We start from the raw sequence: 25,019 nt of genomic DNA, 5'->3' as shown, positions 1-25,019 counted from the left end.
TTGTGCAGTCTGTGGATGTCCTTCAAGGATGCATCTGCAGTCATCACATATGGGTTGTCCTGCCTCAGGCAGCCCTTCGGTCAGCCGGATTCCAAAGTCTGGGTCCGGCGTCGGCTGATGTCGCCCTTTCCCCGACATCAGAGCGCCTGGGGTATAAAAGCGTCAGCCGACGCCATCTTCCCCAGTCTTTCTTGCCGCGTGGTGCCCGAAGCAGAAGCAGTTCGCAAGTGCCAGTCGGCCAGCTCCTGTAATTCAGCTACCGAAGACTTCAAAAGCTAAGTACCCCGTTGGGGACTTTTTCTTGCCTCAGCCGATGTCAGATAAAGTTAATAATTGCTTAACTTGTGGGAAACAAATACCTCATAAGGATTTCCACTCTTACTGCCTCCCCTGCCTAGACCCAGACCACGACGTCTCGGCCTGTTTAGCCTGTGCTTCCTTCAACCGACGCACTCTTAGACATCGGGCGGAGTTTGCAGAGGAATTTTTTGGGGCTAGTTTTTCGTACAATATGCCGTCAGAGACTCCGACTTCACATTTAACAAAGAAACGGAAGGACAAGGACCGACACACGCGGGCCGCGGTTTCGGCTGAAACCACGGCCAGGCCTACCGCGAGTGTCTCGGTCCCGGCTGAAACCAAGTCCTTGGTACTTCCGACCCCCGAAACCGCTCAACCAACAACCTCGGCCCCGGAGACCCCTGCTGAGTCGGTTATTGAATTTCCTTCAGAAACTGGTGTCTTGGAAACTTCCGACACCATTCCTCTAGACAAAACTACACCAGCACGTGGTGCAGCCAGGCCTCCTGCATCCATGTCCATAAAGGCATTCTCCAGGGCTAAAGCTGCTAAACACACAAAAGCTATGCCTCCCAGGGTTACTCCTCAGGGACCCACTACTAGTTCACAGATTCTAACCTTAGCAGAGGACCTTATCTCCTTAATTAGGGGCTCCCAACCCCATCCGGACAGGGGCTCTCAACCTCCTCTAGACAAAAGGCCCAGGGTTGAGCCCTCTTGATCCCCACTCCTCAGAGGAGGCCTCTGATGGCTCTGCTCTCTCGAACTACCAGGAGGAGGCTTTTTCGGCCTACGAGGACTCTGATGCAGAGGAATCTATCCACTCGGCCTCCCCTCCTGAAGAACTATCCTTCAGGGAGACCCTTCACACTATGAGAGAGCATTTCAAATGGCAGGGCCAGGAATTCTCTGATTCCAGGAAAAGATTAAGAACTTTTCTGCATTTACCTCAGCATAGACCTTTGGCTATTCCTCCTGTTTTGAATGTCATTGATGATGTGTACTCTGAGTGTAGCATAACCCCTGACACTCTTCCTCTGGCCCCTGTCAAACCCGATAGGTACTACAGGGTCCCGGACTCACATCATTTTCTTTACAAGGCCCACTCTGCTGATCCAGAAACTATTTCCCAGGGCCCTAAAGGGGTTGCAGCTGCCACATCTAAAAATCCACTCCCCTCTGAAAGGGAGTCCAGGGTTTTAGAGAGATTGGGTAAAAAAGTGTATACTTCTGCTACTCTTTCTATGAGGGCATTAAATTGTCAATTTCATATGATACAGTACCAAGAGTATTTGTTAGATGAATTGCATAAGAAACTGTCTTCACCTGAACCCCTAGATCGCAAATCACTTCAGGATCTGGTACATAACTCCCAGCAGGTTAGCAACCATTTCTTGCAGTGTGGTTATGATGCATTGGAAGCTTCATGTAGGTCAGCTATGACAGATGCAGTCATACGTAGGCATGCTTGGCTGAAGGAACAATCTCTGCCAGACCATGTTAAAGCTAAGCTTCTGGATGCTCCACTGGAAAAGCAAAAGTTATTTGGCTCCACTGCTCAGGAGGTCTTAAAGAAATTTGAGGAAAAGGCAAAATCTGTACAAACAGTCAAAGATTTTCTACAAGTCCAACCACCAAGATTCAGCAGAAATTGGCCTACCAAGAATTGGTCCTTTCCGGACACAGAAAGATTTCAGAGAGGCAAGAACAGGCGTGCCAGAGGTAGAGGGCAAGCTAGAGGCTCCTACAGAGGACGTCAATGGCAGCCTCCCAACCAGAGAGGTAGTGCAGGACCTACAACAGCTGCACAAGGACAGACTCAATGACTTTGCTTTGACTCCGCCAACCAGGGCTCAATTAAAAGCACCTTTGGGCGGAAAGCTTTCTTTATTCTCAGAAAATTGGCACAGTATTACAACAGACAAATGGACACTGCAAATAATAGACAAAGGATACAGGTTCCATTTTCGCACATTGCCAAAAAGAAAAGGCATGCCAGACCTGCCACCAAATCAAAGGACAGAGGCTTTGAAACAAATCTCCTACTTATTGCAAATGAAAGCTATAGAAAAGTTTCCTCTTTCAGAACAAGGCCAAGGATTTTATTCCAGACTATTCCTTGTTCCAAGAAAAGAAAATCAATGGAGGCCTATTCTTGACTTGTCTGCACTGAATACTTATCTCATTGTGCCAAAATTCAAAATGCTGACTCTACAGCAACTCCTTCCCATGCTGGGCAAGGGGTCTTGGCTGGTGACTCTAGACCTCAAGGAGGCATACCTGCATGTCCCTATCAGACAAAGTTGCAGAAGACACCTCAGATTTCTTGCAGGTTCAGAGCATTATCAATTCTCAGCATTGCCCTTTGGCTTATCTACTGCCCAGAGTATTCACGAAATGCCTGGCATCAGTAATTGCACACTGCAGACTTCAGGGGATTCAAATATACCCATATCTGGACGACTGCCTTATACAAGCGGACAGCCAACAAACTTTGGTAAAGGACTTGAATTATGCCATCCGCCTACTGCAGGCCTTGGGATATACAGTCAACATTCACAAATCAAGACTTGTTCCATCCCAAAGAATAACTTTTCTGGGTGCGGATCTAGACACAACCACCCAAATGGCTTTTCTCACAGAAGAAAAACAAAGACAACTACCGGATTACTTCAAGAATCTGACAAGACAAACTCAGCTGACTGCAAGGAAAATCCTGCAGGCCCTGGGTTACATGGCATCTTGCATTCTTCTGATTCCACAAGCAAGGCTGCATATGAGGAAACTACAATGGTACCTAAGGAGTTTATGGACCCAGCACAGTCACAGCTTAGAAACTTTGATCCCACTCATTCCATGCCTCCAAAAGGAATTTCTGTGGTGGGCTCAAGCAAGCTAGTCAAACAGGGGTCTGCCCTTCAGCAAACCAATAGCCAGCCAAACCATTACAACCGACGCTTCAGACCATGGTTGGGGAGCACACATGGAGGGCAGATGTATTCAAGGACTATGGTCACAAAAGGAGCTACGCATGCACATAAACCAAAAGGAAATGCTGGCAGTGATACATGCAATCGAGGCCTTCAAACTCTTTCTGCATCAAGGCCACCTGCTAATAAGGACAGACAACACCACAGTTATGTGGTACATAAACAAGCAAGGAGGCACCCATTCCTACCCTCTTTGCAGACTGGCAATGAATCTATGGGAACATTCCTTGAAACTCAATATAGAGCTGCAATCCCAGTTTGTGCCAGGAAAAGACAATATACTGGCGGACAGCTTAAGCAGAAATATCATGGATGCACACGGATGGATGCTGCACCCAGACATCTTCCTACAGATAACACAATCATGGAGAAGGCCGGACATAGATCTTTTTGCCTCCCCCCACAATCATCAACTGAAGAAATTCTGCTCAAGGACATACCACCCACAAGCATGGAAAGTGGACGCCCTCTCTTTCAGCTGGAGAACTCTAACAGTGTATGCATTTCCACCTCTTCCATTAATGACCAAGGTCTTACTGAAGATCAGGACAGAGCAGCCAAAAGTGATTCTGATAGCTCCTGACTGGCCAAGACAGCACTGGTACCCACTGTTAAAGAGCATGTCACGTACGAAACCATGGCCTCTTCCTCAATGGCCACTTCTCCTGACACAGCACAATTACAAAACTCTGCATTCCAACCTGAAAACCTTGCAACTAACAGCCTGGAAAATACCTTGACTCTCCTCAGGATAAGCTATCCGAGAGAGTGAAGGATATCATCATGGAAGCTCGCCGGCCTTCCACAAGAAAGGCATATTCAGCAAAATGGAAAAGATTTCACACTTGGAGCACCACAAAGGGCCTTGATGCGACAGTGATGAACATGGCACATATCCTGAAATACTTGGCAGAAATGCTCCACAATGGCCTGTCGTACTCTTCCATTAAAATTCATGCTTCAGCAATTTCAGCAGAGTACAATACTGATCCACCTGTCTTTTCTCATCCTCTCCTAAGACAGTTTCTAAGAGGAATTAAAAACATCAATCCTCCAAGGAAACCTCCAGTGCCTACTTGGGACCTTAACTTCGTGTTGGAAAAACTAACTCTGCCTCCCTTTGAGCCAGCAGCATCTGCAGAACTACAGTTCCTGTCTTGGAAGACTGCCTTCCTTCTGGCCATAACCTCAGCAAGAAGAGTATCTGAGTTACAGGCCCTCATGGACAGTACAGCCATTTCTTATTTTTCATCAAGACAGAGTCTCATTGAGAACCAATCCTTCATTTATGCCAAAGGGGGTATCCAGCGTCACATTAAACCAAGCTATTCACCTGCCTGCCTTCTTTCCAAATCCACAAAACAAAGGGGAGAAACTTCTGCACACCCTGGACATACACAGACAGTTGCGCTACTACTTGGACAGAACTAAAAGCTACAGAAAAACTGACCAGATGTTGGTAGCATATGCTGCTGGTGCACAAGGAAAAGCAATTTCCAAACAGACAATTTCAAAATGGATAGGGAATTGCATTCGTTCTTGTTATTCCTTTCATGGAAAAGCTGTGCCAGCTAACATTAGACCTCATTCCACCAGAGCCACAGCCACCTCCACAGCTTTCTTAGGAGGGGTGGCTACCAAGGACATTTTAGAAGCTGCTACATGGAGCTCCGTGCATACATTTTCCAAGCATTACAATTTACCTTTGTATTCCAGATCCAGAGCAGGCTTTGCTACAGCAGTCCTGCAGGGCATTTTAGCTACACCATCCTTTACATAGATCCTCCACCCCCAGATTGGCTATGGTATTCTACCCATATGTGATGACTGCAGATGCATCCTTGAAGGACATAGTACAGTTTTGTACCTACCATAAATGTAGATGTCCGATAGGTATGCATCTGCAGTCAGGTTTACCCTCCCTCCTTCCCCTCTTTGGTATTTATTGGGTACTTTTCCCTCTCATAGCTAGCTGGGGTTATCTATTATGGTGTATTTGTTTTATATATAGATATATGTATATATGTACATATATATATTTCTGTGCATGTTTGGAATTTATTGCATTTCTCCAAATTTAGCCTTCCTTTGAGGGCACCTGGCATCTGGGGCAAGAAACACTGAGGAAGATGGCGTCGGCTGACGCTTTTATACCCCAGGCGCTCTGACGTCGGGGAAAGGGCGACATCAGCCGACGCCGGACCCAAACTTTGGAATCCGGCTGACCGAAGGGCTGCCTGAGGCAGGACAACCCATATGTGATGACTGCAGATGCATACCTATCGGATATCTACATTTATGTTAGGTACAAAACTGTACTTTTCTTTTATGTTCAGCAATACCTGTCTAACATTACATAATTGACTCTCTTGTTTTTTTTGTTTGCTTTTTGTAACTGACTCTTTTGTTAATTACATGTATATTTTCCAAACAACTGACAAGAAAGCTGTTTATTATAGTATGCATGGAAATATTGATCAATACCCTGGTAAACAAATATAAATAAATGCATTTTGATTATTTTTGATGGTTTTCAGTAGCACAACAAGAGCTGGTAGGACTGAAAGAGTTTGCAAAGACCAGTGGATTCACAGAAGAGCTGGAGCACTGGGATGTGATGTACTGGACTGAAAAGCAGCAGAAGGCCTTGTTCAAGTAAGAGAAGTTAATGTAGGCTAAAATATTCTGCAATGGAAGTGATGTAGTGTGACTTATTAGTAGCCTGTTTTATTGGAACTAAGTAGAATCCGCAGTGGTGCAGCAATAGCATTGTTGCCTCACAGCAAGAGGTTCTCCCGTTTGATTCTCGGCTGGAGTGCGGGGAGATCCTTCTGTGTGGAGTCTGCATGTCCTTCCCGTGGTTGGGTGGGCATTCGAAAGACATGCGTAAATGGGCGTTCATTCGTTGAAGGTTGAACGTCGAACTGGCACCTCGGCATTCATGAAAATCTACTGCCAATCATTAGCGGACCGGAGTTCCGCTGTGGCGACCCCTAACCGGGAAAAGCCAAAAGACAACAACAACTAAGCAGATAGCAACATGCATTGGTCCCATCCCAGTGTGACTTTTTTATGGGAAGGTCTTGTCTACTTAACCTGGTAGACTTCCTTGAGAGGGTCACTGTGGCTGTGAATGAGGGGAAAATAATGCATACCATCTACCTTGACCCAGCTGAAGTGTTTGGTATAATAGCCCACTCAGGTACTGTTGACAAACTCTCAGAATCAGGCCTATATCCCTAAATAACTCACTGGCTTGACAGCTGGCTCACAGATAGGATCCAAGAAGTTACAATCGGTGAGACTACCTCCACCAAAAGGCCACCAGCAGAGTACCCCAGGGCTCTGTGTTAGGCATGAGCCTGTTTGGTATCTACTTCTTGGAAGTCAAGGCTAGAGTCAAAGGCCTCTGGTTCACCCAGTTCGCAGATTACTGTAAATTGGGAGCAATCATGGATTCCCCCATGACACCAACATTCTCCCAGAGGGTCTAGCACAAACAAATGACTGGTGTGAAAGCCATAGATTAAAACTCAATGCAAAGAAAGGCGTTATAGTGCTCTTTGGGAAAGTGTCCACCCAAGCAAATTACTTCATTGATAAAACCCCACTAAGAACTGACGCAGTAGTTTGGGATCTAAGAACATATGTAGACAGTAGTCTGGTGTTCGACCAACACGTAGCCAAGATGGTAAGGAAATCATTCTATATTGCCCAACTGATAAGCAAGGGTGTGGCATCCTGGTCCAACAAAGTAGTAGTGCACTCTACTCAGCCATTATCAGATCCATCATCGAGTACAGTGTCCCCTTTAGCATGTACATAGCCAGGCACTTGTAACAATTGGAATGCCATCAAAGTTCCTCTACAGGCGAATCCAGAGAATGAATAACTTGTCCTAAACAGATAGCCTTAAGGTTCTATATCTGTACTTAGTCTGCTACAGGTTACTTTGAAATGATCTATGCCTAGCATATAAGGTGTCCTCGGATACAACTCTGATGGATCTCTTGCACATCTGCGAGACAACACCAATCTACAACATAAATAGAAGTTGCTGGAGGGACTGATATGTGTGTCAAAGGTCCATGCACTATTGAATAAGCTCCCCATCTATATGAAGCAAAGGTTCATCCTTGACCCTGTTCAAAAGAAACCTTGATCATTGAATGGGAAATCACAAATTCATCCCCAGCCTGGCCCCCCCCCCCGTGTCTCTGATGAACAAATAACAGTAAGTAAATAAATCCCCAACTAATATGCCCCCCCACACACACATACACATAAGCCTTAGCTACCCCCTTACTATATCCCACCATATAGGCATCCAAGGAACTCTGGGATAAAACTGGGTTGGGTTGCATGGCTAGGCTTGTAAAGACCTCAGTGGTCATTGCTCTAGTGTGAACCTATGAATCTATGTCTGTGCAAGCATGTGTATATACACACACACACACACACACACACATATATATATATATATATATATATATAGAGAGAGAGAGAGAGAGATTTACATATATTTATGAATATATAAGAAAGAGAGAGAGAGAGAGAGAGATGGATGCTTTTAGATTGGTTGATCGTGCCTAAGACTGACAGTTATATTGTCATCCCCACTATGGTCAACAATGCAGATGGTTGACAGTTGTATGATAGAGGATAATCTCCAGGGAAGGATTGTGCGATTTCAGAGTTGTATAGTTAGAATATATATGTATATTTTCGTTTAAAATCTGTACTTTTTGTTTTATTTTCTTCTTTTAAAGGAAACCCCCACCCCCACACACACACACACCCCTAACTATATATACCAACTCCAGGGTTGCACGACATTGGGGAGGGAGACAAATTCCAGTTTTATGCCTTGAATACTGGTTTTCGATCAAATGAATATTCAATCAAATGGGTTTAGGTCAAATGGTCTTTCGATCATATGAAGTAGACCCATATATATATATATATATATATATATATATATATATATATATATATATATATATATACATTCTATGTATAACATTAGCAGGGAGTTTGATGGGGTGGAGGGGGTTAGCCCCCTACAAAAACACTTTTTTTTTATCAATGCATAACCTGAGGAGTAACCTTGGGGAATGAACAGTAGGTGTTGATGTTTTGTGATTCAACATTACTGTGTCAATGTTAAGCACGTTGACATAATGCCAAATGGACTATTGCCAGTAGATCCGTATCTATATCTGTATCTATCTATATCTAATCTATATATAAAATATATATGTATAACCCTAACCCTGCACATAAACTGTAACCCTGCACATTATGTCACTAAAAACCCTTTTCATATCAGTACCACTACCAAGATGACACTTGTTCTCAATTGTGTAACTGGAGTTTAATGATGCAGGGCTTTTTAGTGGGATAGAAATATTCAATCATTTGTGATTCGCTCTTAGTGGTGTTTCTCTGTTAGACCATATGATCGGCATTTTAACCTTTTCCTCGCTGTAGTGTGATCTCAGAGTTGGTATTTTTAAATAGCAGGTGGTGTGGGGGTGCAGGGGGGCTTGCCCCCTGCTAAAGTGCCCAGGAAAATTTTTTGTTTTGTTTTTCTTTTTCTTTCTGGTGTCTGAATTTTTGAAACTTCGATCATTTGGTCCCGGCCATATGAAATTCGAAGTTTTACATCTTTGATCATCTGAGATAGGACCCATACAGATATAGATATATATAAGTATGTATATAATGCATACACATTTATTTGAGTGCATCATCAACAGCAGTTTATTGATGCGAGGAATTTGACAACATATGTATCAACAAAAAAAGAAAAATGTAAACCTACCCCTAACCCTAACTCTATACATTGCATTACAAAAATCCCTTTCATTGACAGTGCCAAATGATCGACACATTTGAATTGACATTGTCACCGAAAACATCAAGTGATGTCCGTATAGGAGCTGATGTAAATCAAACTCCTATACGACATATCACATTTTTGCAGGGGGGCCTGCCCTCCCCCACATCCCCTGCTAATAATATATAATATATTTCAACTGTGAGATCGCACTACATTGCGGATGTGTGTGTGTTTGAATGTGTACATGTGCATGTGGGAAGCCTGTGCAAATATGATACAGCTGCACAGTTAACTATTGCATTAAATCCTGATCTGCACTTCACTGTAGTTAACTGTAATTCATAAATGTGCCAATGTAGTAATGTGTTTCCTCAATGTGGCTAATGTGTCTATAAATTGAAAAATATCACAGTGTATTAACATGCCCATTTTACATGCAGTAGGACTTTATTGCATACCTGAGAGTGTTTTGGTGTTTTCTTCTTCATTACATTTAACACATTTCTTTCCTCTATTACCTTATATTTCATGTTAAACTTTAGTGGTAACTTAGCTAATAAAATTCTCCACAAAACATTTTCTGCTTCATTAAAATATTTAAAACTTTTTTTCTGTCTTTTACTGCCTTTTTTTCATCTTCCATGATTATACCCTCAAAAATCCAAAAATATATAATTTTTTTCTTTTCTCATCAGCATCACTTACTTTTAACTTGCATAATTTCATGTTATCCTCAACTTCTTTTTCTTCCATACTATCCACTATTTCTATTCTTTTTTATCCTCGTATATTTTTATACTGATTTGCTGTCAATTCTGTTCTGTTTCCTTTCCCTTTCATTACCCCAAATAAATGCATAGATACTAAATGCACCATTATTATTTTTTTATTTCAACCACCTTCTTCTTTTTATTATACATTATCCATCTTCTCATTGGGTTCAGCCCTGAGCTTTAAATAAAAGTAAAATAAGTAAATACATCTCTTAACTCATTTTCCATTTGACTGGGAAGCATATGTATATTCCCACTAGCTATGTTATTTTTCCCAATATGTAAATATTCAACATACATGTCTTTTTTTAATTAGGTTCATAGGTAGGTACTAGGATATCTGCCCAAAGGCATTTATAAGCCTAGCCAGAATGTGTTGGCTTTCGCCGCCCTTTTAGATTAGTTCCCTGTGCCTCTGTCCAGCAGAGCCACTGAAGTGATCTCCAGGGTAAACTTTCTATTTCCCATCCACTCGTGATAAATAAAAACTTCCTCACCAAGCCAGCAATTTTTGTTTCTTCCAGTATTTCTCTCTGTTGACTTACTGCACTTTCACACACTCACCAAATTTCATTGCCAAAAATCTTTATTTAATTTCTTGCGAAATATGTGCCATTTGCTCTTTTTTCTTGCCAAAATCCCTTACACTTCATTTTATTTAATTGCAAACCAGCTTTTTAATCTTTTACACAATTTCACTTATCCATACTTTTTTGTGTTATTAGAACTAAATTATCTGCATATGTTGAACATACTGGTAATATGATTTTTCTTTCCATCCCCTGTCTTGCCTCCCTCATTTTGTACATATATGTCTGTACTACTACATTCATTGCTCACACAAATAAACTCATACCCATTGGGCATCCCTGTTTTACTCCTGTCTTAATACTGATTTTTTCATCTGTTCATTTATCATAACCTGTACCCATTAATTTTTATAACATTTCTTTATTGCATTGGACTTCCAACATGGCTGCACAGTGGTCAGCAGCTTAAGTTCAGCTCTCTGTTGTTAAAAAACAAACAGAGAGATAAAGACTGGTAATTCTGCCAGTTTTGGTAAAGTTCAGTTACTGGCTAGTGAGTACGCTGCTCAAATGCCAGCAAAGAAGAAACTTAGAAAGCCTGAAAGAAAATCAACTAGAAAAGGTAAGGAGAAATCACTGACTGGGAAGAATCTTGCAGCTGTTCAGCAAAAAGCAGTTGAAGCTCCAGTTTTGGTACAAGCGATGGCTTCCAGTAATTTAAAAGAAAAAATAAATCAAATGTTGTCAGAGCTCATTAAAATAAATGAAACATTGAAGGAGTATATCAATTCAAATAACAAAAGACTGGAAAAGAGAGAAGAAGCTTTAAACAGCTATTCAGATAAACTGATACAACTGGAAAAATCAGAGGCCGAAATGACAAAAAAAAGCTGTCCAAGTGTGAGACTGCTGAAGAAGAGCTGTTTCAAAAAATCTTAGAGAACAGAACATGCAGAAAACATGACACTGTCTGCTGTACCAGATAAAATTGGAAGGAACAGACTATATTAATTTTATGAAAGCAGCAATAAGCAACTGGACTAGTATTCCACAGTAGGATTTCTTAATTGAAAGGCTGCACTGTGTGTATGCTCCAAACCTGGCCATGAGAAAGCAGCCATGACCTGTATTAGTAAATATGCAATCATAGCAGGAGAAAGAGTTGATCCTAACAAAATTGTGGCAGAAGGACAAAGTGTTAAACACTGGAGAAAGTGGAGTGTTTGTGGAAAGTAACTATTCACTGTCCACCAGGCAGAAGAGGAACAGATTTATCCTAGCAGTTAGGAAATGTCGAGAGGCAGATGTGAGATTCCAGCTGATGTAACCAGCTGTCTTTAGAATATTGTCCTGGAGAATCATAGTAATTTTTTATGCAGAACAGGCTAAAGAAGAAATGCAAATGTTTGTCTAGCAAAAAAGTGATCCATCAAACAGAAAGGAACTCTGCTTCTCCTTCAGAAAAGTTCATAGACTTTGCCAGTGAAACATTTTCCAATGTTCCAAAAGAAAATGCTTACGAAACAGAAAAAAGCACAGGTTTGACTAGAAGAACTGGGAATACGTTTGACTGGAACTGAACCTGGAGGTTGGGAGATGGAGATGAACAGTAAGAAAACCAGCAACACTGAAATTAGTCAATAAATGTAAGATTATAAAGCATCAATCACATTTGCAAAATATGGCTTTACAAACAAAAGTGACAGAGAAAGATTGCACTTTTGTTAACTTGTGGGGAGTCTGACAGACATATACCCCTCTTCAAGTCAGTAATGTTTGGAAGAACAGTAAAAGGGAAAAAGTAACTGTAAGTAAAACAATTTTTGTTCTTAATATTTGTATAAAACAGTTTATGACTTATATTGTATGTTATATAGTAAAGCATTTTCATTGATTGGTATATGTGACAAAGTAAAGTAAACTAGTACTTTTTTTACTTTTTTAATTTTAATAGGTACAGGTATTTCAATGAAAAAAGAGAAGATAGACTGGACAAAAGCATGTTTAAGTTAATATGCTGTAATCTTGGACTGTTGGAGTGGGGGATGCAGTGTACAAATGCACTGATTATAATGTATGTAGAGTTGATATGTTTTCTCTTACTTTTGCAAAGGTGAATGTCTGTATTAACGCCCATGGCCTAATCTAATAACAAGTTTTTCTTGTGTGCAAGCATGTGGGCTTTAAAAATAAGAGAACACTGTGAATGTAATGAAAAAGTTTCCTTTAGCAAATAAATGTTCTGTGTGAGTTAAAAAGTCTGCAGCTAAAGGCAGCTGCACATTCTGTTTTTATGTTTCCATGGAGTCAAGCTGACTATAGGTGTAGGCAATAACTCCTGAGAGTTCTGTGCATTGTTTACTAAGGGAATCATCAAGTCAAAAGGTACAACAGCAGGTAGCTTAGTAAAAATTAAAGTTTGAAATTATTGGAAGTGAATACGAGATAGCAAATTACCTGGTACCTAAATACTTCCATACATTTATTAGAACAGTGTATAATTTAGTTTTATTTGAATTGTCGCCAGTGCACATTTTCTTCATGCTAAAAGGTAATGTTTTCTGAAGGCATGCACGTTTTTTTTCATGTTTGAGAAGGGAATAAAGACAAGACAAGAACAGACAACAGTATAAGTAGGAGCACAGGCTGTAACCTTAATTTTATGCAGCTGTCAATCTGAGACAGTTGTTCCTATGGGGTTAAACTTCATTATTTCAGGGTGTACACAGTTGTGAATTTGTTTTAAATTAGGTTCTGTGTTTTTTTTTTGAGGGTTTTCATTAAAACTAAAAGTTTTGTAAAATGTGAAATGTGACATAGTTTCAAATAGAGATGGCAAGAAACTGTATCTTTAGCAACCAGCCAAGCATGAGTGAGTGTGTATAACACAGACGCTGGAAATATACATTTAAAAAGCTGTTGTGTATAGTAGGCAGGAATAGTTTAAGAACATTTTTGGTGAAATAATCAGCTTTCACCAGGGAATATTACTTGTAGGTGGTGACTGTAATTTGATTAGGAATGGTGAGGATGTATTTGGGAAACCTAGAAGGTAAAATATAACAAAAGAGGGTAGATTTCTGAAGAAATTTATGAGACTATTTGGTATGGAAGACATAAATTCAGTAGTATGAAGTCCAAAAAATTTACATATTATTCCCCAAGCTACAGCCATTGAGCTTGACTAGACAAAAACTGCATTTCACAGGAACATGTGCATTTAATTGAAAGCTTCGTAACACATCCAAAAACTGTTTTAAATCATGTACCAGTAGGACTAAGATAAAAACTCAGGGTAACTAAATAAAAATGAGACATAGGCACATGCCCTCCTACCTGTTAAAATAAGAGGAATTTAAGGAATCGGTAGTGGAAAATATTTAAGAGTTATTAGGGAAGCTAGAAATTTCTTTAGAAGCTATACAGTAGCTAATGAGTGGGATAAAGTGAAAGTGGAGTTTAAAAACAGGGTAGAAAGAGAGATATGGTTAAAAAGTAACAGGAATGATTTAAGCAAGCTAACAATGGTTAAAGTATTGCAGAATAAGATGAATCTGACATAACAAGAAGAGGCACAACTGCAGAGTGCCAAAGAGACAATAAAGGAGTATCTGGAAAATATGCATGAGTTTAGAGTGATTGCTGTTAAGCAACTGATTTTGATAATAAATCTAGAGCACAAAAACTTTTAGCACAACAACTTAAGCAATAGAAAATAGAAAGGGTTGTTGCCAAACTTAGGGAGCTTATAACAATAAAAATAGCCAGTGATCCTGTAGAGATATTAGAGATATTTTGCAAATTTTATGAAAATTTGTATAAAGCAGAGAAAAGTGGAAATCAAGAAAAAACGCAAATAGAAATATTTATGGAAGAGTTAAGTATGCCAAAGTTAGTGATAGATGAGGCTCAAAGAGTAACAGAATAGGAGGAGATGAGATAAAAAATGTGACGTATAATCACTCTGCAGGAAAGTCTACAGGAATAGATGATGTACCAGTAGGAGTTTGAAGAGTAGGACGTAAGAATGTGATAAACATCTGGAATGTTTTAAAAGGAGAGGAAGCACTAATACCTTAAGATGGCAAAGACCTATGAGACCCAGCTTCATATAGGCCTATTTTAATTTTAAACCATGATTATAAAGTGTATGTGTGTGTGTATAGCAGCTATAAGAATGGCAAAGGTGTTGCCAACATTGATAAATTTGGATCAGTATGTTTTTTGTGGAGGGGAGAAAAACATTTGAAAACATTAATAGAATGATGTTGATACAGAAGGAGCAGAATATAAGAAAATACTGCTGCTGTTGGTGGGCCTTCATGCAGAGAAAGCATTTGATAGAGTATGTTGGTATTTTATGAGTAGTACATTCAAAGCATTTGCATTTGCACTCCCCGATAAATTAATAAGGTTAACTAGGATGATATATGAGGGATCAGAGGCAAGAATTAAAATAGAAGGATTCCTCTTTGAGAAGTTGTGTCTGAATGGAGGAACCAAACAGGGATGTCTTCTTTCCCGTTTGATATGTGCTTTATGTTTAGAGCCACTGGCAAAGAAAATAATGGTCTTAGAAATTCAAGGACATAAATGGCATGGTAATCAGGAAAAGTTGGCTTTATTTGCAGACAGCATTATTTTGTACCTGATAAAACCAGAAAAGGGCATCTTAGTGTTGTGAAACATTTTGAGGCAGTTTCAAGTCTTTTAGGGATATAACATTAATGAAGATAAAACAGCAGTTATAGCTGTAAACTATGTACCTACTCATGAATTGGTTGAGCAGTACCCATATTTATGGTGACATGATAAAATAAATTAGTTAAAAGTTTAGATTAAAAAGATTATGTTGTGGCAGCTAAGGATATGTGCGAAGAAACTAAAAAGATAATACAAAAACTGAGCTCTTGCTTATGGATATGGATAGCAAGTAACAAGCTTTGAAAACATTTTTATTCACCTTAGTTTTATGTACAAGTCAGGCACATTTTGATCAACTGGAGAAGTTGTGGACAGTAAATAATAAAGAGTTGAAGAAATGTATCTGGAATGGGAAGAGGTCAAGGGTCAAGTGGGAAAGTTAATTCTTCCAATTAAACAAGGTGGTTTATGATTACATGATTTGAAGGGATATTTTAGAGTTACACGGTTAAGTCTCATATGCATAACACAAGCAGAAAGGTATAATTAAAAGTAGAAAGGGATGATGATAAAGCAGGGGCAAAATTCAATAAATAAGGAGAGAGTGGGATTTTGGATGCAGATCCTTAAGGAGAATCATAACAGCCATATAGAATATTGTATACATAAAGTAGAAGAAAGTATTCTTCTAAGCCAACATGATAATAGAGAAAAGAGATTTTTCCAGTATGAATGACTGCAATCAGATACAAAGAATAGGCAAGAGGAGGCTGAAATTTACTGAAGAAAACAGATAAATGAACTAAGGTATTTTGGGAGCAAATAACTAGAGAGGGAAAGGGAATATAATAGGAAGAGGCCAAGAAGATATTCGGACTGCAGGCTAGAATTCCCTTCCCTATCAGAGATTGATATCAGAGTATAGGCAAAGAAACAGGGATAGGGGAATCCTACGTGAATGGCTTGCTCTGGTGGAGTTTTTCACTGAATCTAGAACAGAAGCTGCAGTTAAAAAGGGATAATTAGTAGGGTATATAAAATATTGCACAGTAACTATGGGAATCAATCAGAGAAAGTTAGAAAAGATTGGGTATATAAACTGGATAAGTATTTCACAAGGAAATAATGGGAGGATATATGTATGACTCCCAAATATGCAACAGCATCTAGAAGATTTAGTATTTTTGCTTGAAAGTGTTTGCATAGGTATTCTTATACCCCAAGCAGAATTTAGATAGATGCCAAATGTTGAGCTGTAATGGGGAAGACAGATGTAATTAGGAATATATGTTTTAGGAGTGTAATAAGTTGGCAGACTTTAAAAAATCCATACAGGGTACTCTGTCTGAAATATTGAGTGAGCAAATGGGTATATCTAAGGAGATGATTTTTGAGATGGGATATAGTATCTGAATTGTCTAAACATAGTAAGGCCTTGTTAAGTTTAATTCTGGTGGCTGTCAAAAAAGCAGTTACTAGAAATTGGAAATCAGAGTCTAAACAAACTGTAATTGAAGTATTGAATATTGAAATGGTGATAAAAGAATTGGAAATGGGATCTTTAGAAAAGGATAGCAGCAAATTACATAGAAAAAAATGGAAATTGTGAGAACAATACATGTAGAATAATGTTTTGAAGGAGGAGTGAGGTTTAAGGGAAGGCAAGAATTGAGCAATTTGTATAATGTTGGATTGATGATAGTAATACAAAAGTATATATGTGATATATAATGTTTTTAATTGGGAACATATGTTAATATAATTTGCTTTCTTTTATACAAATGTATGTTTGGTTATGTCTTAAGTGTAATTCAATAAAGGTGTTAAAACATTTCTTTATTACATTAATATTTTTCTTCCATATCATATGCCTCTAAAATCTGCCACATTGTTTTATGAATCAATTTATCAAAGGCTCTTGCTACAGCACATGCTATCAGTCATACTTATTTATTTTCTTTCAATATAACCTCTGCTATGTGTTTCACTAAAAGCCTCTCTTCCTTTTATACCATAGATCATTCTCCTACTACCCCATCTATTGGTTTCTTCTTCCTTTTTGTAGTCTTTTCATAAATGTTTTAGAGTCATTATTCTCCAGTGTTATAGGTCATCACTTTTTATGTATTTTCTTTCATCCTCTTTCCATACAACTTTTATCAGTCCACTACATCTTCTTCCTTCATCCATTTATTTAATATTAAAAAAAATTCTCTTTCATCTTTATTCATTTCCTTGTAATACTCATAGCATATAACATCCCGTCCCAGTGCTGATTCTCATACCTGCTTGTATCACCTTGTCTATTTATTTTATTTTTATATCATTTTTTAAAAATTTCTACTTTTTCAGATATGTTTTCACTGTGTATTCTTCTTGTTCATCTATTTATCTACAGTTTTCTCCACCACCTGCATAATATTCTTGGTTTGTATTTTATACCTCCTTTATGATCTAAAAAGAGCTTCCATCCTTCCTTTTCAAAGTTTTCTTATTTTCTTGAGTAAAGAGAAGCTCTTTTTTTTCCATTCAGAAAAAAATTGCCTGTATAACATACTTTTTACTTTTCCTCTTTTCTTTTCATATATCTGTCTTTCTATTTCCATTGCTTTGCCACTTCCCTTTTATATGTCTTTTTCATAGTTTTGTAAGATGTCTTTTTATTTCTTATTTTTTTTTAATTCTTCTCTCCACTTCTAAATATATTTTTATGCTTATGCTTATATGTTACCTGCCACTTCCTCCAGTTTTTATGAAGTGGTCTCAATGTTTTGTGATTTTCTATGGTATTTATTTCTCTCTCATAATGTCTTCCACATATTTAAGTTCTGTAGTTAAAACACTTTGTCCCTTTTCCTACTTTATTATTTCTGTGTCTTCCTCATCATGACCTGCACTGCTCTATGATCTGAAAACTCTGTCATCTGTACTCCCCCTGTTGTTTTGTCATTTTTATATTATATATTAAATATATATAATACATTATATATATTTTTATACCCCAAGCAGACTTTAGATAGATGCCAAATGTTGAGCTGTAATGGGGAAGACAGATGTAATTAGGAATATATGTTTTAAGAGTGTAATGAGTTGGCAGACTGACCTGCACTGCTCTATGATCTGAAAACTCTGTCATCTGTACTCCCCCTGTTGTTTTGTCATTTTTATATTGTATATTAAATATATATAATATATTATATATATTTTTATACCCCAAGCAGACTTTAGATAGATGCCAAATGTTGAGCTGTAATGGGGAAGACAGATGTAATTAGGAATATATGTTTTAGGAGTGTAATGTTTTGGCAGACTTTAAAAATTCCATACAGGGTACTCTGTCTGAAATATTGAGTGAGCAAATGGGTATATCTAAGGAGATGATTTTTGAGATGGGATATAGTATCTGAATTGTCTAAACATAGTAAGGCCTTATTAAGTTTAATTCTGGTGTCTGTCAAAAAAGCAGTTACTAGAAAATGGAAATCAGAGTCTAAACAAACTGTATTTGAAGTATTGAATATTGAAATGGTGATAAAAGAATTTGAAGTGGGATCTTTAGAAAAGGATAGCAGCAAATTACATAGAAAAAATGGAAATTGTGAGAACAATACATGTAGAATAATGTTTTGAAGGAGGAGTGAGGTTTAAGGGAAGGCAAGAATTGAGCAATTTGTATAATGTTGGCTTGATGATAGTAATACAAAAGTATATATGTGATATATAATGATCCGAAGTAGTTACTTCATTTGATCTGCAACCTGTGGGTAGTCGGATCCGACCTCGGATCCGAACCGGCAGCTTTCCAAGCTTTAAGATCCGAGCTCCTAGCTCCTCCCCCCTACCCATAATCCCTTACTACCAACCACATTACCTCAGATCGTTTTTTGCCGCGGCTAAAGACAGTTGCTTCTTAGTGAAGAGCTCCTGGCCTGGTGAGATTGTTCCTTTTTTCTATAGCTAATCTCTAGTTTAAATTGTGTGTGTGTTGTTTTAGTGTCAAACCCTATCAAACCCACTTAAAAAAAAAAAAAACTCTTTTTCTCCTTAGTTTAATTTTTTCTCTCCCCCTCCCCCCCTTAGTGTTTGGGTGTGTGTGTGAGAGAATTATGGCTGAGTCTAAGGCTATATTTTCGAAGTGTACTGAGTGTGGCCACAAGCTTTCCCCAGCTGATGGCCACACTCAGTGCGTTTTATGTCTGGGGGCAGCACATTTGTCGGAGGCCTGCCAGATTTGTGCGGCCTTCAACCCTCGGGCACTTAGGGACAAGAAGAACAAGCTGATCTTGGCGGGAAAACTCCCTCAGGAATCGGCTTCTACTTCCTCTCCCAGCCGGGTCCAAGCTACTCCTATAGCTTCGGCGCCGGCTACTCCCTTAGCTGTACCCAGGACTCAACCTCCCTTATCGGGTACTAGCTCTGTGGAGTCTGGTTCTTCTTCCCACAGGGAGAAGAAAAAACATAGAGAGAGAGAGGGCCATACTTCAAAAAGGCGGGCCAAGTCTCATCCCTCGGCTCCGCCTGAAAGGATACTGAAGTCCCCTGAGAGGATCTCCGGATCCTTGTCCTCTCGGCTCCGTTCACCTTCTTTTTCTCCGGAGCCGGAGGAGGAGGATAGGTCTCCCTCGAGGTCTTCTAGGCGGCCTTCCCGGCCTGCCTCGACTACCTCTTCGCGGTCGACTAGAAGCATCTCCAAAGCAGACATGGATCGGATGATGCGAAGATTTTTACAGACCCAGATGCAGATGGGGATGCTCTTGCCTCCCCCCCCTTGGGAGGGAGTGCAGCCCCCATTTTTGCCCCGATCGCTCCTTCTCCGACCCGTTATCGGGTCTCAGAGTTGTCGGATCCAGGCCCTTTCGGATCCGGGGATACGTCGGCGCCGACAGGGATAGTGTCTTCGACGCCGACTATACCTTCGAGCTTTTCGGATCCAAGCTCTTGGGGCCGAGGGTTGAGCATCGAATCCGAGGGAGTGCTTGTGTCTTCGGCGCCGATTGGGGCGGAGCACACCACTACCTCGGGTCCGATTGCTTCGGCTCCGACCCCGATCCTAGGAGCCGAGGAGGTTGCTTTCTCAGGCTGGTGATAGTGAATCTCCTTTGGCTTTTGAGGTGGTGGAGAGGGTACTGTCGAGGTCATCCAGGTCCCCGACCGGGCCTTCGGATCCACCCGTGCCCCCACTGTATCAGGGTCTGTCTTCGATCATACGTCCATCTGGACAGCCTGCCCAAAGCCTCCAGTTAGTTCCAAGGGAGGAACACCACCCGGTGGACGAGCCCTCTTCAGACAGCCCCGCCGAAGAGGTGCCTCGGAAGCACCAGTGCAAAAGGAGGCACCTGGACTCCCCCGAGTCCATTACCACGGATACAGATTTGGGTGTTATGGAGGGTTCCCCAAGGTCACCCCCTAAAGATGTCTCATTTGGAGACATCATGGAAATGTTGCGTATAAGAGGGGGGTGGTCTGCCCAAAAGCCCTCCCTGGACGAGTCCGTATTTCTGGAGGCCTTTGAGGCAGGCCCATCTACCTCCTGGGTGTCCCCCCCAGCCGACCCCTTGGTGGACCTAATTACCACCAGGGCTTGGAAGGAGCCCGACACCGTGGAGCCTATCCCTAGACGCCCGGATAAGGTCCTCAGCCCTCCCTCTGATAGACCTTCTTGGTCCAAAGGCGCGCCGGTTGATGCTATGTTGGTGGCGGCTGCCACTAAGAAAGAACTTGCCCAAGAAAGTTCTTCGGTCCATCCGCCGGACAAGGAGTCCCGGGCTTTGGACCGTATTGGGAAGCGGATGTTTGCTTCAGCAACCTTTGCCATAAGGTCGCTGAACTACATGGCACACACTATCAGGCTACAGCGTGACTTAATTAAAGAATACACTGCAGCCCCTCTGGAGTCCATGTCGGTCCCAGACAAAAAGGTTTTTGAGACTCGAATGGCCACTCTAAAGTCCATATCAAATACATCTATGCGGCTTCTTTCCCATGCCACGGAAGGAGCCGCTAGAGCCAGCGGAGCGGGAGTAGTCTTGCGACGGCACTCCTGGCTCTGCCTTTGCGACTTCACGGATCCCTTTAAGGCATCCTTCGCGAATGCCCCTTACGATGGTTCGGCCTTATTTGGCTCATCAGTTTGCGACACGCTAGTCCAAAGCGTGAAGGATGGGAAGACGCTGTCGGCCGTCGGAGTCCGCTTCTCTAACCCCCAAAGATCCTTCTCCAGGAATCAGAGGGGGCAAAAGAAGCTGTGGTTCCGTAAATCTCAGCAATCCCATCCTGCTGCGGACAACTCGTCCTCTAGAGGCAGAGGAGGACAAGGTGGACGCCGGCCCAGAGGCAGAGGGGGCCCGCGTAACTTCAGGTCTAGAGAACCATTCTCGGAGGGACCCGCGCAACAGCCCTGAGGGCTTGCCCGACTGTCCCTCTCTGGAGGCAGTCAGGGGGTGACTATCAGAGCACCTATCAAATTGGGAGTCCATTACAAATGATCGATGGGTGCTCCGGATAATATCCAGAGGTTATACAATACCGTTCTTGCACCCCCCCCAAACCCAAACATCTACTGGTTACGGCGAGAGATTACGCCCTATCTCTGTTTGGTCATTTGGGCATTTCAGTGAATCTAAAGAAATCCTGCCTGTGCCCCACTCAAGCCCTATAATTCATAGGGGCCAGGTTGGATACTCGAATCTCCAGAGTGGTTCTGACATCGGTAAGGCTAAACAGTTTGTCTCGCCAAGTCTTGGACATTCTTCAGAGCCCCGCTCCTCCAGCAGAATTAGTCCTGAGGGCATTAGGATCTATGTCGGCAGCGATCGGCCTTTCTCTCCATGCCCGTCTGCAAATGCGAGTGTTACAATGGACTCCCCAGGTCCAATGGTCTCTATCGGTCCATCCCTTGGACATGTCGATTCCTCTGAGCAGGGCATGCAGGGACTCCCTACTTTGGTGGTTACAGGCTCAGGAACTCAAAGAAGGGAGACCCTTTGTGATTCCCCCAGTCAAAGCCACGTTGACCACGGACGCTTCCTGCCTCGGGTGGGGCGGGCATTACTCAGGCAAGTCCGTCCAAGGCACGTGGACTTCTCTAGAGACTGCATTGCATATCAACATCCTAGAGATGAGGGCAGTGCTGTTGGCGTTGCAAGCTCTCCATCACCTTCTACCTCTGTGGACTATTGCAATCCAGACGGACAACATGTCCGTTGTCTGGTACATAAACAAACAGGGAGGGACCAGTTCTTACCCCGTGTCGAGAAGCCATGAGAGTGTGGGAATGGGCTATTCCCACCAACCGCTTTCTGATAGCAACGCACATTCCGGGGCGGGCCAACATATTAGCGGACAACTTAAGTCGGGTATTTCTCAGCCCTTACGAGTGGTCTCTGAATCCCTCTGTCGCGAAGCAGATATTCCTCAAATGGGGTCAACCTGACTGCGACCTTTTTGCCTCACCCCTAAACTCAAAATGCAGCGATTACTTCATGATAGTTCCCCCCAGAGGGGAATCCCCCAGGGACGCTCTGGTTCATGCTTGGCCGCCCGGTCTCCTTTATGCGTATCCTCCTCTTCCTCTGATGACGAAATTCATCCAGAAAGCCAGTCGGTTGGGGAGCAGAGTGATTCTCATTGCCCCATTCTGGCCTCGACAAGTCTGGTTCCCCTTTCTGCAGTCTCACAGTGTGGCCCCCCCCATGGATTCTGGATCCCTGACCAGACCTGATCTCGCATCCGGCGAGATGCCACACTCCGAACCTGGTCAACCTCAGGCTCATGGCCTGGTTGATCCAGTTCCGTTAATGGCAAGGACTCCCGGTATCTCATCCCCGGTTAAGGCCATTCTGGTGGCAGCTCATAAGCCATCCACCAGAAAGCTCTACAGCAGTAAATGGAAACGTTTTTCCATCTGGGCAAAGGATAAGGAATTAGATCCCTTTACGGTTCCTATTCCCACTATCCTGGACTTCCTATCCCTCCTTTTTAGGCAAGGAGCTAGTGCATCCACCATTAAAGTCCAACTTGCAGCCATCTCTCATTATCATGTGGGGGATGGAGTAAATTCTTTGGCGTCAGCAAAGATATGCAAAGCCTTCCTAAAAGGCGTGTTTCTCTTAAAGCCTCCCATTAAGCCGGCTATGCCTCCATGGGATCTTACCTTGGTCTTACAAGCATTAACAGGACCACCTTTCGAACCGGCGGCTTCAGTGCCTTTAAAATTCTTATCTTGGAAAACGGCCTTCTTGGTAGCTATTACCTCGGCCAAGCGGGTATCAGAGTTGCAAGCTTTGTGCATTAAGTATCCATACCTTATTTTTCACAAAGATAGGGTGGCCCTCAGGACTAATCCTTCTTTTCTACCTAAGGTAGCCACAGAGACTAACATTAATCAATCTATTAACCTCCCTGTTTTCTTTCCTAGTTTCCAAAACAAAGGTGAATACATATTGCACAAATTGGATGTGCACAGACAACTACGTTTTTACTTGCATAGGACTAAAGATTTTCGCAAGTCAGACCAGTTGTTTGTTTCTTATGCTAAATCAGCCATGGGCAAACCAATTTCTAAGGTGACAGTAGCAAATTGGATCTCTCAATGTATCAGACAAGCATACATTTCAGCTGGGAAGCCAGCTCCGGTTGTCGTTCGGGCACATTCTACTAGATCTGTGGCTACCTCAGCAGCTTTTTGGTCTAGAGTTCCAGTAGACGATATCTGTTCAGCAGCTACCTGGTCTTCTTCTCATACGTTCATTTCTCATTACAAGCTGGACATGATCTCCAGAAGTAGGGCTTCCTTTGGCTCCACGGTGCTTCGGAATATCCTTCCGTAGGGACCACCCAGGGCCTTTAGGTAAGCTGGGGACTCTGTCCCACAGGTTGCAGATCAAATGAAGTAACTACTTCAGATAAAGAAGTTATGTACTCACCATAACGTTCCATCTGAGTAGATACTTCATTTGTCTGCAACCGACCCCCCCTGCCATCCCCCGAACCTCGGTAAGGTATTGTCCTTTGGAGAATTTCTTCTCCGTCTTTAGCTTATAGGGCAAAATAACCAATCTGAGGTAATGTGGTTGGTAGTAAGGGATTATGGGTAGGGGAGGAGCTAGGAGCTCGGATCTTGAAGCTTGGAAAGCTGCCGGTTCGGATCCGAGGTCGGATCTGACTACCCACAGGTTGCAGACAAATTAAGTATCTACTCAGATGGAACGTTATGGTGAGTACATAACTTCTTTTTTTTAATTGGGAACATATGTTAATATAATTTGCTTTCTTTTATACAAATGTATGTTTGGTTATGTCTTAAGTGTAATTCAATAAAGGTGTTAAAACATTTCTTTATTACATTAATATTTTTCTTCCATACCATATGCCTCTAAAATCTGCCACATTGCTTTATGAATCAATTTATCAAAGGCTCTTGCTACATCACATGCTATCAGTCATACTTATTTATTTTCTTTCAATATAACCTCTGCTATGTGTTTCACTAAAAGCCTCTCTTCCTTTTATACCATAGATCATTCTCCTACTACCCCATCTATTGCTTTCTTCTTCCTTTTTGTAGTCTTTTCATAAATGTTTTAGAGTCATTATTCTCCAGTGTTATAGGTCATCACTTTTTATGTATTTTCTTTCATCCTCTTTCCATACAACTTTTATCAGTCCACTACATCTTCTTCCATTATATCTTCCTTCCTTCATCCATGTATTTAATATTAAAAAAATTCTCTTTCATCTTTATTCATTTCCTTGTAATAATCATAGCATATAACATCCCGTCCCAGTGCTGATTCACTCATACCTTCTTGTATCACCTTGTCTATTTATTTTATTTTTATATCATTTTCTAAAAATGTCTACTTTTTCAGATATTTTTTCACTGCGTATTCTTCTTGTTCATCTATTTATCTAGTTTTCTCCACCACCTGCATAATATTCT

General features: G+C 41.3%; 1 protein-coding gene across 2 annotated transcripts in view; it reads left to right on the top strand.

Moving 5' to 3' along the window:
* LOC122816758 (probable cytosolic oligopeptidase A) overlaps positions 1 to 25,019 on the top strand; it is a 907,285-nt gene that overhangs the window by 422,933 nt on the left and 459,333 nt on the right. For both annotated transcript variants that reach the window (XM_044089771.1, XM_044089769.1), the window contains exon 10: positions 5,828 to 5,945. In XM_044089771.1, the coding sequence (XP_043945706.1) occupies positions 5,828 to 5,945 (118 nt within the window). The remainder of the gene's footprint in view (positions 1 to 5,827; positions 5,946 to 25,019) is intronic.

Source organism: Protopterus annectens, chromosome 12.part0, assembly GCF_019279795.1.
Source record: "Protopterus annectens isolate FY-2018-M chromosome 12.part0, PAN1.0, whole genome shotgun sequence".
Taxonomy (NCBI): domain Eukaryota; kingdom Metazoa; phylum Chordata; order Ceratodontiformes; family Protopteridae; genus Protopterus; species Protopterus annectens.
Note: the sequence above shows the minus strand (reverse complement) of the source record. Positions and strands in the feature narration are given on the sequence as shown.